The sequence below is a fragment of the Pipistrellus kuhlii genome, unplaced genomic scaffold (assembly GCF_014108245.1).
Source record: "Pipistrellus kuhlii isolate mPipKuh1 unplaced genomic scaffold, mPipKuh1.p scaffold_m20_p_2, whole genome shotgun sequence".
NCBI classification, from domain to species: domain Eukaryota; kingdom Metazoa; phylum Chordata; class Mammalia; order Chiroptera; family Vespertilionidae; genus Pipistrellus; species Pipistrellus kuhlii.
In genome coordinates, this window is record NW_023425515.1 from 103889599 (window position 1) to 103903438 (window position 13840).

A 13840-nucleotide genomic window follows, 5' to 3' on the forward strand; every position below is an offset into this window, starting at 1 on the left:
CTCAACAATGCTTTTTTGTTTTAGGAAATATAAAAATATCTTGGGGATAAGATAGGTTTAATATTATTAAATTAATAAGTTTTTTAGTTTTAATCTTCAATATGGCAAATACTGATAAATAAAATCCCATTAAGAAAAACTCTTGGGTTTTCAATCATATTTACATGTATAAACAGGTACTGATGTTACCATCATTAGCTAGTTATTAATAGGAAGAGAGCAAGCAAAGTCATACATTGGTAAGCATGATCAGCTGGGAAGCATAAGCCTGTTTGCTTCACTAGGAAGCTACAGCTTCACAACCCAAGGAATTGTAGCATTGTCCCTCCAAAGAGATTAACATCCCTCCCTTTTCTCCTCCCATACTGGACTGTGTATGGAAGTGGACCAGAGGGAGGTAAGCACATATGCAATTAAGTCAAAATGGTGCAGGGGAAGATTCTTGACCCTAGAGGCCTGTCAGTCTAACCGTGGAAAGGGATCATTGGACCCATCAGAAGCCTGAAAACATTGGCAAGTTGAAAAAGCTCCTGGTTAAAATCCCAAGAGAACAAAGCACGTGATCCTGTTTCCTGTTCCTTCTCTCTCTCTCTCTCTCTCTCTCTCTCTCTCTCTCTCTCTCTCTCTCTCTCTCTCTCTCTCTCCTCCCTCCCTCCCTCCCTCCCTCCCTCCCTCCCTCCCTCTCTCTCTCTCTCTCTCTCTCCTACACTCACCTCATTTTGTTTGCATCTCTCCTGCCAGAGATTATGCAACTATGTGTTTCTAGTGGCCACCTGGAGCCTGCTGCAGACTGCTCAGGCTCCAAAGGGCTCTGAAGCAGAAACTCTGGGCACTGGGTTTTGTTTTGGCCCTGCTGAAGAGATGGTGGGACTTATGCCATGGCAGGATGGAGGCAGGTGGGACATGGGAAGCCAGGAGGGGAACTCCTTTGATTTTGCATCAGACTTGCCACAATACAATCTTCCCTGCATGGGTCTTTAAAATGCATTTCTCGAAATCCCTGGAAGGGCCTGTTTCCCACCCACAACACTGAGACCAGAAAATGTGAGAATGGCTGATCTAAGCATAAATAAGCTTGTGAACATCATTATCCTGATGGTGACTGGGCATGCTATTCTGAAGCTCCAGCACAGTCTGTTCCCACCACTCTCCCAGGCTCTGTGGGAGACTCAGCATACACGGACAAGATATTCCAACCTTTATCTCCTGTCACAGTATGTTCTGGAAGTTGCCTGTGAATTACTATAGACGACAGCACAATACTGTACCTCTGGCTCTAATTTCTTTGATAACAGTTCCTACACCATTTACACAAGGTGAACTCGAGTTAAGTATGAGAGGGGTCAAAGTCTATAAATTTCTCGTTGCTGTTAGGTTATGGTTGAAAGAGAGCATGTTTTATGCACTGTGTATGTTTTTAACCCATCCCCAATGCAAGTTGTAGAAACTGTCCCCTAGCTGTACTACATGTAGAAAACTACTAGCAGTTTTCATACTTTTCAGATTTCATTTTATTGGGTATTTTAAGTAGAACATAGATGGAGATTCTTGGGACATATCTAGCTTGCTGTTATCCTAACTAAAAATCTGTGGGGGTAGGGGGTTTGTTTTGTTTTTATATTTTGCTGATTTTTTTATGGAGAGGAAGGGAGAGGGATAGAGAGCTAGAAACATCTATGAGAGAGAAACATCGACCAGCTGACTCCTGCACACCTCCCACTGGGGATGGGCCCGCAACCAATGTACATGCCCTTGACCAGCATCAAACCTGGGACCTTTCAGTCCTGAGCCAAACCAGTTTCGGCTAAAAATCTGTTTTTAATTAAGAAAGAAAACAAAAATACTCACCTGTTCTGGGCTCATATAAAGTTTGGTCCCTACTTGTCCCGTGTGCCGAGCATATGCTGGCATTGGGGTCAGAACCATTGGCTCTTCCTCATCCTGGTCCATTGCTGTCACTAATCCAAAGTCTCCAACTTTGACCACGTCATCCATTGTAAAGAATATGTTGGAAGGCTGGAAAAAAATAAAACAGACAAAAGCACAATGGATGTATACAGAAAAAGAAAGTGAAGGGAATTTATTAAAATGACAACAGAAAATAAATACAAGAAACTAGATATCCTCAGGTATGAGTTAATATGAAAATACCACTAATCCTTCCATGCTGGACAAGGGCTGTGAATCAAGAAAAGCTAGCACAGGGGTCAGCATTTTCCTTAGCCATTTACCACATGAATGAGCAAACAGCATCTACTTAAACCCTTAGAGACTCACATTACCTAGGGCCCAAGGTATTTAATGCTCAGTCTTATTAGCCTATATATTCTCTCCCCCGGCAAGCTTCTCTACATTTATAACTGAAGTGATGAATATAATAATAGTAACAATACTATCAAATGCATAAATAGCACTTAAAATATGCCAGAAGCCAGTCTAAGTTGGCTACTACTATTAACTCATGCAATACTCACTTAGTTCTATTAGTCTTTCTTTTACAAATGTGCAAACTGAGGTCCAGAGAAGTTAGGTAAACTGCCCAATGTTATCCAGGTAGTAGTAAGTGATGGAGCAGAAATTCAAACTCAGGCAGTCTGGCTCCATGAGAAGAGGATGTCTGCTTCAATACCACAGGTCCAGCATTCAGTATAGCATGTGCCTTACTAATCACTATTGTTTGATGAATGAATAAAACAGACTGATTTTGGGTTTATGTCCGAGAGGGGGAAAGCAGGCTATCACAGAGAACAAGAGCTCTTAACTGCAACCAATGCTGCCTCTCTAATATCCACATGCTCTCATGTATTCCAAGGTCGCTGGTCCAAATTATAAATGCTCACATGCAACTATTTGAGAGAGCTAACCAAATTTCTCAAAGTCCACCATATGAACTATATCATCTTCCTTCAGAGCCTACTCTAACCCCTGCTAATAGGATCACCATTTATAGCCCTTAAAATTAGGAAAAAGAAATCCATTTAGCTCAAGAAATTGTATTTCATCAGGCTTCAAATCCTACCAGACAAATAATATTTTATTCCCAAACTCTAAAATGGCATTATACAATTGTGACTTTTGCACATAACCAAAATTTATGGTAATAATAACCTTTTGCTCTCCCACAAATAACCTTGGAGAAAGCTGCCTTAAATTTTACTGCTCCTGTCCTCCCATCATCTGGTGTTATTACTGAACACTGTAATATACTTTCTTTTTTAAATTTTTTTTAATTTTTAGGCTCTCCAGCATCTACTCCCCTATAGTTCACCAGAAGCATCCTGACTGGACTTTGGGAACCCTTCTTCTCAGCTGTGCAGCAACCAATGGCTGCACATCCCGAGGATGCATAAACCATCAGCGTAATCCTATCTCCTGGCCAGGATACTGGTTTAGGGATGGGTATGTGTCCTTGACTTTTCAGTTAGGAGGAAACTCAGGACTTCTGGTCAATGGTAGGGAAAAGGGATACTTTCCTCCCACGCCCTATCTCATCATTCCAAAAGACTTAAAATGCGCAGCCCTGCACATAGCTGACAGCGGTCCTTAAACTGTGAAGGGAGAGCCTGCCTGAAACTGGAACAAGAAACAGGGCGAGGAGAGACCATGTTCTGGCCACATCACTGAATCTTTCCTTGAATCTTGGACAGTTCAGTTACATGAGCCAATATATTTCATTTCTGATTAAATTATTATAAGTGCTTTTGATTGCAAACAAGAGAATAAAAAAAAGTTATATGAGTATATAGAATGTATCAGACATCGTGCTTCTGCCCTGAAACCAGGGGATAAATAATAGAACTGTAATGAGGATTATGAAAAAGAACCACCAGGTTCTATGAGCACACTGAGAAACACCCAGTGCAGCTTGAGTAAAGAGAGGATTAGAAGTCAGTCTGAAGAATTTGACCAAAATATATAAAGGGGAGAGTGTTTAGGAGGTTTCACATTGAGCTCAAAGATTTAGGTCAGAATGGACAGGACACACAGCTTTTTGACTAAGAATAAATTATTGGGAGAATTTCTTTCTGGTTCACTAAAAATCTTTAAGAGAAGTTCATTTTTACAAAATAATACTTTTTTTGATATCTACAAAAACTAAAGAAATTAACTTTCTTGACATTTTTTTTGATGCACAGAGAAATACAAGAGAAACTTTTAGACAACATTGTAACATTAAACAAATATTCACCAATCCTATATAATAAAAGGCTAATATGTAAATCAACGGTGGAACGGCTACTCGCTATGATGCACATTGACCATCAGGGGGCAGATGCTCAACACAAGAGCTGCCTCCTAGTGGTCAGTGCACTCCCACAGGGGGAGCGCTGCTCAGCCAGAAACCAGGCTCACAGCTGGCGAGTACAGCAACGATGGCAGGAGCCTCTCTTGCCTCCACAGCACTAAGGATGTCCAACTGCCGGGTTAGGCCCACGAGCAGGCCTAAGCCATCAGTCAGACATCCCACAAGGACTCCCTGACTGCAAGAGGGTGCAGACCAGGCTGAGGGCTCCCCACAACCAAGTGCACGAGTTTTGTGCACCTGGCCTTTAGTATCTTATAAACACTGTAAAATCAGCAGAATGTTCAAAAATAGTAAGAACATAATTACATGGCTTTCAACATAACATTTTGGTTGTACAGTAAGTGTTCAGTACAAGAAGAATGGGCACATTGGATAACTGTTCCTACCAAATGATAAAACTGTACCCATATTCCAATAGCCAACACTCACTTGGGTTAGGGGTATCTGAAGTTGTCTTCTCCCTTCTGACCAAAACCAACCATCTCTGAACTTCTCACTCATGCAGAATGACTCCTGGCAATTAGTTCTGGCCACATCCAGAATGTGGTTATTAGGTATATATAATTCAATAACTATTACTTGGGAAAATAGGAATTATTTCTAATTTTAGTTCCTATTATTCCAAACTCTTAAAAAAACAAAACAAAAACCCAATGCTGACTTTATAAAGAAAATTACTCGTACAAATAGCTACTTTGGTGCCTGAAACAAGTTTTTGGTTACATAAAACAAAACTGAAAATACCTAAAATGAGTCCAAATCTCTCAAAGAATTTAACCAACTTCCATCAGAAAAATATTTATGATTTCACTAAATATCTATGTTTACTATGATAATCACTATGAGCATATGGAATATGTCAGAAATTAGTTACTAAAAGTTCCATAGAGGTATTTCAGAAGCACACACTGAAGACACACTACATGTTCTAGTAGGAATCTTAGGTAATGCAGCATATTGCATGGCTACAATATTCATCACTGAAATAGAATCAAAGGTGTTAGAGCTGCAAACATCACGTGGCTAAGCATTTGCCACCTTTTATCATCCGGCTTCTCACCTCTTTCCCCAAAACCTGAACAGCTCAGGAATAGGGGCAAAAAGAATGGCAACTGGCCCTAATTCAGAGCTGGCTAATGAAGGGACTTGTGTCTCTCCTTCCACTTGAGCCCTTTCAGTATGCTATTGAGGATCCTCTGGGAACCTGTGCCAATGTTACTGAAAGCCATAGAAAATGGTATTGAATTTTACGTAAGATTTTTTTCCCCCCAGATTGGGAATGCTTTTTACTGAAAAAACAAACATAAATATATTATAAAGGATAATTCATGATTTGCCTGAGATCTTTATTTTTTTAAATATGTTTTTATTTATTTCAGGGAGGAAGGGAGAGGGAGAGAGAGATAAGAGATCAAGCTTGCAACCTGCACATGTTTATAGGTTGATGCTCAACCATAGGGCCTACCTGAGTTTTTTAAATCATTACATCCCCAGATCTCTGCTCTCAATGCCTACACTCTCCTTCACTCTTAGGGTACTTCCCTTAAAAAGTGACAAATACTGCAAGTACTGCATAAAACATCAGCTTGAAACCCATGGGTGAGGTTCCACAGTACCAACCTTGAGGTCCCTGTGCATGAGCCCCTTACTGTGCAGGAACTCCACAGCCTCTGCGATCTGCAGGAAGATGTGCAGGCACGTGGCCCACCCTCTCTCCTCCATGCTGCACCGGCTGTTCATCCAGTCCTTTAGATTCTCTTTTCTGCACAGCTGCATCTGAATGTAAAGATACACTTTGGGGGAACTGGGCTGCAGCTTTTCTGCAGTGTTTTTAGTGAGATCTAGACTTAAAGTGGTTGGTCTTGGAAGAGAAATAGACAAACTAGGTTCCGAAGATTTGCTACTGGAATGCTTGGCAGCAGTTAGTTTATTAGCATAATGGTTGCCAACATGCAGTTGGTTAGCTTTGGGCCCTTCTTTACTGGATGCATTATCACAGCCTGAATCTTCAAACACTATGGAAGAGGAGGTTCTCTCCCTGGACTTTACATAAGAAGAAGTTTCAGAGGGACAAAGTTCAAAGGAGTGCCCCTCTTCACTGCCTTCCATGGTGCCATCTTCCACTTCACAGTCTGTAAGGCAGCTGTCCTGAAGGTTGTGCACTGCACCCACTGACGCACTGGTATCTCCATGGCCTAGTCCTGAAAATTCCAGTGGAAAAAAGTTGCTCTCAGATGAACTTGTCTGGCCACAGGAAATCCCTACAGAAAAAGACCTGCTTCTTTGTGGTGAAGGAGCTATGATTTCAATACGTTCCTTTGTAGAGAAAGGATCCATTCTGCATATTTTAACCGATGGTGCATCTACTGGACTGGGAGAGCTGAGTGGCCAGTCTGTGCTAAAAGTGGAAGAAGTATAAAAGAATGAGCGTAAACAAGTGTTGATTGAATTATGTGAAATATACCCTTTGTTTTAAAAGCTTCAACTATAATAAAGCCAGTTACCAAAACACAAGCCACATACAAATTAAAATAAAAATATGCTATGAGACAAAGAATATCACATCACATTCATTCCTTCTAAAAAGCTTAATTTAAGACATTAATTTATATTTGGAACCATTATCTGGGATTGTCACACGGAAGCAGCCACGGCCTTTATGTACAACACAAAACAGTGAAGGAAAAACAAGGACAGGAACCCTCAATGGCCGTGACTCTGAAGCTCCGGTCCCTTCAGGGCCGAAGCTCACAGGCCTGGAGACAAGAGGCCACCTCATGGGATCCTTCCATGGGCTGGCTGTAACACTTGTCACTGTAACAAGGGTTGTGTCCTACTTTAAGGCAGGAACTTTACTCCACCTGATTGGTAAACAGTCTATTTGCAATTAGCTTCGTCTTCGTTTTCATTTAGTAGTTTTTAAAAGGCCTTTCCCTCTTCCACAGCATATTTTACATAAGAATTATCTTCAGGTTACACCAGTTTATGTATTTTTAACTGCAAACAATTAAAAACTACTTTAAAAAGGAGTCGCAAATTATAAGTACTAAGAAATGACATAAAAATGTTAAATATGTAGACAGCCTAACTGGTGTGGCTCAGCAGCTGAGCATCAACCCATGAACAAGGAGGTCACAGTTCGATTCCAATGCCTATGTCTGGGTTGCGAACTTGCTCCCCAGCAGGGACATGCAGGAGGCAGCTAATAAATGTTTTTCTCTTATCATTAATGTTTCTCTCTCTCTTTCTCTCTCACTCTCCCTTCATCTCAGAAACCAATAAAAACATATAAAAAATAAAATAAGTAGACCTAATTGAGAAAAGCCACTGTAAATCCCCTAGTGAATTACAATTCATAGAGTCCTATGAAGTTACAACAGAATGGACAGCTGTAATCAACAAATGACCATTTCTCTATTCAACACATAAACACACCTGAGAGATACATGCATTGAAACATCTGGCCATACTGAGCCTATCAGGTGAACAGGAGAGACAGGATGGGGAAGGATAAAGATAAGAGTTGCAGACCCAATCAGGCACTGCAGGGCCCCAGCTGATACTACCAGTGAAGGGTGATAGTGGGAGGGGTTACCACAGAGCACACTGAAAAGGTAGAGACAGCAATGGAGGCTAGGCCTGCACACATGAGGATGATCTCAGGGCCGGGGCAGAGAAACAGTGCAACAGGTGTCAGCACTCCAAACCCATCATCATCAGACAGAGGATTCCAGATTCATCCTCCTCTGGCCTGCCAGCAGTAAAATCCTCTTGGCAGATCACCGAAAGTCAGGAAAAATTTTCCAGCCTAAGTGGTCTTATATTCATTGCAGCTAAACCTATCAAAAAGAAAAAAATCTATAGACACCCAAACCTGTTTTCCCTCCCAGATGCTCCCCTACACATCCTGTAGGCCTGGTAGTAGCCTTGTCAACTCAGACAGATGGGCTCTGCCTGCAACTTCTGGCTACCGAGAGAAGACAGTGGAAATAAGACCAAGAGACCCATAGAGACCCATCACATCCCACCACCAGGGTGGTGCCTGTAGACCAGGGCAACCACTTCATAAGGGCATTGCCCACTTCCTAAGGAATATGGGCACAACCAAGGCCACATTACCCCATAGGTAACCCTAAAGTCAGGTAAGAAAAAATTAAAACTTGTGCTTCAGCACCACCTTCTGGAAAACAAAAGAAAGACATCTACTTATTAACCTGGTAAAGGGGGCTAAACAGTGAAGAGTAAAATATTTTTTAAAAAATATTTCATTACCATAAATTCCCAGGCAGAAAAATAATCTATCAATCACAACAAATAACCAAGGTAACAAAGAAGTTCAGAAAGAAAATGAAAAATCTCCAGAAAATAAATTTAAAGACTTGGAAGACTATGATTTAAATGACAGAGAACTCAAGATTGTTGTTCTGAAAAAACTCAATGAGATATAAGAAAAGTCCGAGGAGTAATTCAAAGAGCACAGAAATAAAGACAAGAGATAAAAAGAGTCCCTTGCCAAAGACACTGAAACTATAAAAAAAAAAAAAAAAAAAATCAGAAATTTTGAAGATTAAGAAATTAGTAAAAATCTAGAACTTAACTCTAGCTGGTTTGGCTCAGTGAATAGAGAGTATCAGCCTATAGATTAGGAGTGTCGAACTCAATCAGAGAAGGGGCCAAAATCTAAAATCCAGCCTAAATCGCGGGCCGAATGGTTTACTGAACAGTCATAAACTGACAATGTTAACCAGAAATGTGAATTTAAAATGAGTGGAACAATCTTTTCCTTAACAGTGCTGTTAACCAACTCACATGCTATCAAGCAAAACAGTAATATTGGAATGTACCAAAAATGCTCATTGTTTTGTTTTCTGGCTACATGTCTGACACCGTTTTCCCCGGATCAATGAGTCAATGTTCGGTTTTATTTCTTGGGCTGTAGCAACCCGCAAAACAGCATGGAGGTTGTCATGGGTAATGCGTGATCTGTGCTTGTTTTTGTTCAGATTCATTATTGAAAACATCTGTTCACAAAGATAGGTGCTCCCGAACATGGAGAGAATACGGGCAGCATGAACTCGGAGCTCTGGCATTGAGTCAGGGGGCAGTAGAGGGTAGAAGTCCTCAATTTCAACATCCTGAAACCTTGATTTCAGGCCACTGTCAGACTGAAGCTCGATTATCTCCATCTGAAGGTGATGGGGCACATTGTTGACATCAACTGTAAAAGGATTGGCAAAGATGTCAAAGCCTGAGTGCTGTGTTCTAAAGTCAGAGAAGCGCCGCTCAAATTCACTTAGTAAACAGCTAACTTTGGTAGCCAGCCGACTGCAAGGAAAAGTACCAGAAATAGTGGTTGAGATACTCAAACAAACGGGAAAGTGGGCAAGATTGTCCTGTTCCAGTTGGGACTTCCATAGTTGAAGTTTACGCTGGAATGCTGTGATCATGTCAGACATCTTCGTGATGACTTGTTTGCGTCCCTTCAGCTTCAGATTCAGTTGGGCGAGATGCTCGCATATGTCACACATCATAGCAAAATCACATAGCCAGGCGGGATCCGACAGTTCAGGCAAGGGCTTTCCTTTACTTTCCATGAAAAGAGCAATTTGTTCTCTGAGCTCAAAAAATCTTTTGAGGACTGCGCTCTTGCTCAGCCATCTTACTTCTGTGTGGTATGGCACGTCTCCATGCTCTGCACCCACCTCCTGTAAAAACTGCTGGAACTGGCGATGATTCAGGCCAAGTGCCCGTATAAAGTTAATAGTTTTAATGACTGTGGTCATTATGTCATTCATGTCCAGAACTTTTCCACACATAGCCTCTTGGTGGATAATGCAATGATAAGTAATCAAGGGTGTGTGGCAGTGACTTTTTTGCATTCTTTCCTTCATTAGTCCAACCAAGCCTTTCTTTTCTCCGCACATTGAAGGTGCGCCATCGGTAGTTAGCCCCACCAACTTTTCCCAGGGTAATTTAAAATTATTTATAGATTTCTCCACAGCCTCAAATATATCTCTACCAGTCATCGTCCCATGCATGGCAGCTACATCCAAAAGTTCCTCAGTGACAGAGAGGTCGGTCTTTGTAGCACGTATAAAGATGGACAGCTGCGCTGTATCAGTGTTGTCTGTGCTTTCATCGATAGCAAGTGAAAAAGCGAGATAACTGCATGCCTGTTCGGCCAGCTGCGATGATAGATTTCCTGAGAGTTCTTGAACTCTATCTGTAATGGTGTTTCTTGACAAACTGACATTTTGAAAACTCTGTATCTGGTCCGGGCATACTTGCTCACACACTTTTAGCATGCATTGCTTCAAAAAGGCACCCTCTGAAAAACACCTTGAAGTACGGGCAATTTCTTCAGCCACTATAAAGCTTGCTTTCACTGCAGCATCATTTTTCGCTGTAGCCTTTGTAAACATTTGCTGCTGTGATTGTAGTTTGCCTTTTAGTTCTTTAACAATTTTATGCTTGCTGTTTTTAGGAAACACATTTCAACTGCAAAGACAAACATGGATTCAAAGAGAAGGGGTGCAAGGTTATACTCCAAGCAAATGGCATCCAGAAGAAAGCAGGAGTAGCCATAATTATATCATACAAAATAGATTTCAAGATAAAAAAAGGTAACAAGAGACAAAGATGGCCATTTTATAAAGATGAAGGAGAGAATACATCAGTAAATCATAATATTTATTAATAAATATGCATTCAGCCTGGAGGCACCAAAATATTCAAAACAACTACTAACAGACTAAAGGGAGAAACTGACAAAAAAAATTACATTAATAAAAGAGAAAGATGCAAATTGACTGTATCTTCACGACACCCACCAGCCAATCAGGAGTGAGTATGCAAATCAACCCAACAAAGATTGTGGGTTAATTTGCATACACAGGCATTGAGTGGCCAGGGGCAGGATGCTTGCACCATCACCACAGCAATGATGCCAGCGTTCCACACTGTCCTAGCAGCTCTGGGTAGTGTGGGAAGGCGGAAAGGCTGCTCCAGCTAGAATGAATGTGGTGCTGGCAGCCAGGGGAAGGAAGGCCCATTCTTGCATGAATCTTCATGCATCAGGCCTCTAGTACAATTATAATAGGGGAACTAAATACCCCACTGAGAACAATGGATAGATCATCCAAAGAGAAAATCAAAACAGCTTTAAATAACACATTAAACCAAATGGACATAATATTTACAGAACTTTTAATCCCAGAACACCATTTTATACATTCTTTTCTAGTGCACAGGGAACATTTTCAAGGCTAACCCATATTATGTAGGAGCACAAAACTAGTTTCAACAAATTTAAGAAGATTGAAACGATACCAAGCATATTCTTTGATAACAATAATTTTAACCTAGAAATCAACTGCTAAAAGAAAGCTGAAAAAAACCACAAACATGTGGATATTAAACAACATGATACCAAACAACTACTGGATAACAGGAGAAATAAAAGGAGAGTTCAAAAGATACACAGAGTCAAATGAGAATGACAATAGGAAATATCAAAATTTGGGGGATGGAGCAAAAGCAATAGTAAAAGAAAAGTTTACAGCATTTCAGGCCTACCACAAGAAACAAGGAAAAGGAAAATAACAAATGAAGCTGAAACCCAATAGAAGGAAAGAAATAAAAATTAGAGAATTAAATTAAACAGAAAACAATAGAAAAAATAATGCAACAAAGAGCTGGTTCTTTAAAAGAATTAATAAAATTAACAAACCTCTAGCTAAAGATGCAAAAATCACCAATAAAAGTCTCAAATAAACAAAATCATAAATAAAAGAGAAGTTACAACAGACACTACAGAAATACTATACAAGCATATCACGAAAAGCTGTACGTCATCAAATTCAATAACCTAGAATAAATGAACAAGTTCTTAGGACTACTAGTATATAAACTTCCTAGACGAATCATGAAGAACTGGAAAATCTAAACAAACTTAATTAAAACAGTCATCAAAAATTGTCCAAAAATAAGTCTAGCCAAAGCCGGTTTGGCTCAGTGGTAGAGCGTCAGTCTGCGGACTGAAAGGTCCCAGGTTCAATTCTGGTCAAGGGCATGCACATTGATTGCAGGCACATCCCGATAGGGGGTGTGCAAGAGGCAGCTGGCCGATGTTTCTCTCTCATAGATGTTTCTAGCTCTCTATCCCTCTACCTTCCAATCTGTAAAAAATCAATAAAATATATATTTTAAAAAAATAATAATAAATAAAAAAAATAAAAGTCTAGGACCAGATGGCTTCACTATTGAATTCCACAAAACATTTAAAGAAGACTTAATACAGATCCTCCTTATACTCTTGCAAAAATTTGGAAAAGAGGCAATAATTCCTACTTCATTTTATGAAGCTAATATTACCCTGATTCCAAAATCTGACAAGGATACCATACATACAAATTACAGACAAATATCTCTGATGAATATATATGCAAAAATCCTAAACAAAACACTAGCAAATCAAATATAATACATTAAAAGAATCATAGTTCACAATCAAGTGGGGTTCATTCCAGGGGCAAAAGGATGGAATGCAAATCAATAAATGTTAATACACCACATTAACAAACTAAAGGAGAGCATTAAAAATGGTGGTAGAGTAAGTGAATGTTGCACGAACATGCTCCCAGAACAAACTGGAATTTACAATTAAAATACAGAAAAACTTCCTGAATGATCAACCAAAAACTCACAGGAGAGAACCTGATACCTGAGTACCAAATGTGGAGACTGGTAGGAGGGGCGGAGATGCCAAAGGGCTAGCTGGACACCCACAGACAGCAACTGAAGTCCTGGAGAGATATCTCAGCTGTGGGGGGTTGCCACTGAGAATTCTGGGATCTAGTCCCAAGCTAGACCCCCAGCAGAGAGCACCAAAACTGAAACGGTACCCACATAACATTTGGCTGTGAAAAGCAGCAGGGTGTTATCTGCCAGGGAGTGACAGCTAAAAATTCAGGCACCCTCTTAAATGGCCAACATACAAAATTCCCTGTGGAGCCACCCACCTTGTGCTCTGCCAAAGAAAGGGTGAAGTGGACTGGATCTGTGAAAGCAGAACCCAGAACTGGGGGTTATAGCTCAGAAGGCAGACACCTCAAGTTTTCTGGGCTGAGGCATTCCCTCACACAGCAGAGGACATCTTTCCCACACAGACATTTATTTGCCTTGCCTGGGGAGAAGACAGTTGACAGACCCTATTGAAAAACCCTTGCCCTGAGGCCACTTAAGAGATTAAAAATAACAATTAGTCTCCAGGCAAAAGCAACTACCCCACCCTGTTGAAATAAACTCTCCCCACACCTTGGCCTACAGATTGTTAGGTGGTCTCTGGAGGCATTGTGCCTTTGCCTGATCTAATTACTCAGAAACAGCCTTTAACACTGTTGGACACTAGAAATTGAGAGGTGTAAAGGAGTTACCTAATATGTAGTCACAGACCAAAAGAGACAGCCAAAATGAAGAGACAAAGAACCTCCAAATGAAGAAACTAGAGAATTTTCCAGAAGAAAAGATAAATGA

General features: G+C 40.5%; 1 protein-coding gene across 8 annotated transcripts in view; it reads right to left on the reverse strand.

Annotated features, from left to right (window-relative positions):
- The window catches only part of EIF2AK3 (eukaryotic translation initiation factor 2 alpha kinase 3), a 118906-nt gene that overhangs the window by 13199 nt on the left and 91867 nt on the right, over nucleotides 1–13840 (reverse strand). For all 8 annotated transcript variants that reach the window (XM_036444471.2, XM_045584194.1, XM_045584196.1 and 5 more), the window contains 2 exons: nucleotides 5927–6704; nucleotides 1849–2016 (listed from right to left, as the gene is read on the reverse strand). In XM_036444471.2, coding sequence (XP_036300364.1) covers nucleotides 1849–2016; nucleotides 5927–6704 — 946 coding nt within the window. The remainder of the gene's footprint in view (nucleotides 1–1848; nucleotides 2017–5926; nucleotides 6705–13840) is intronic.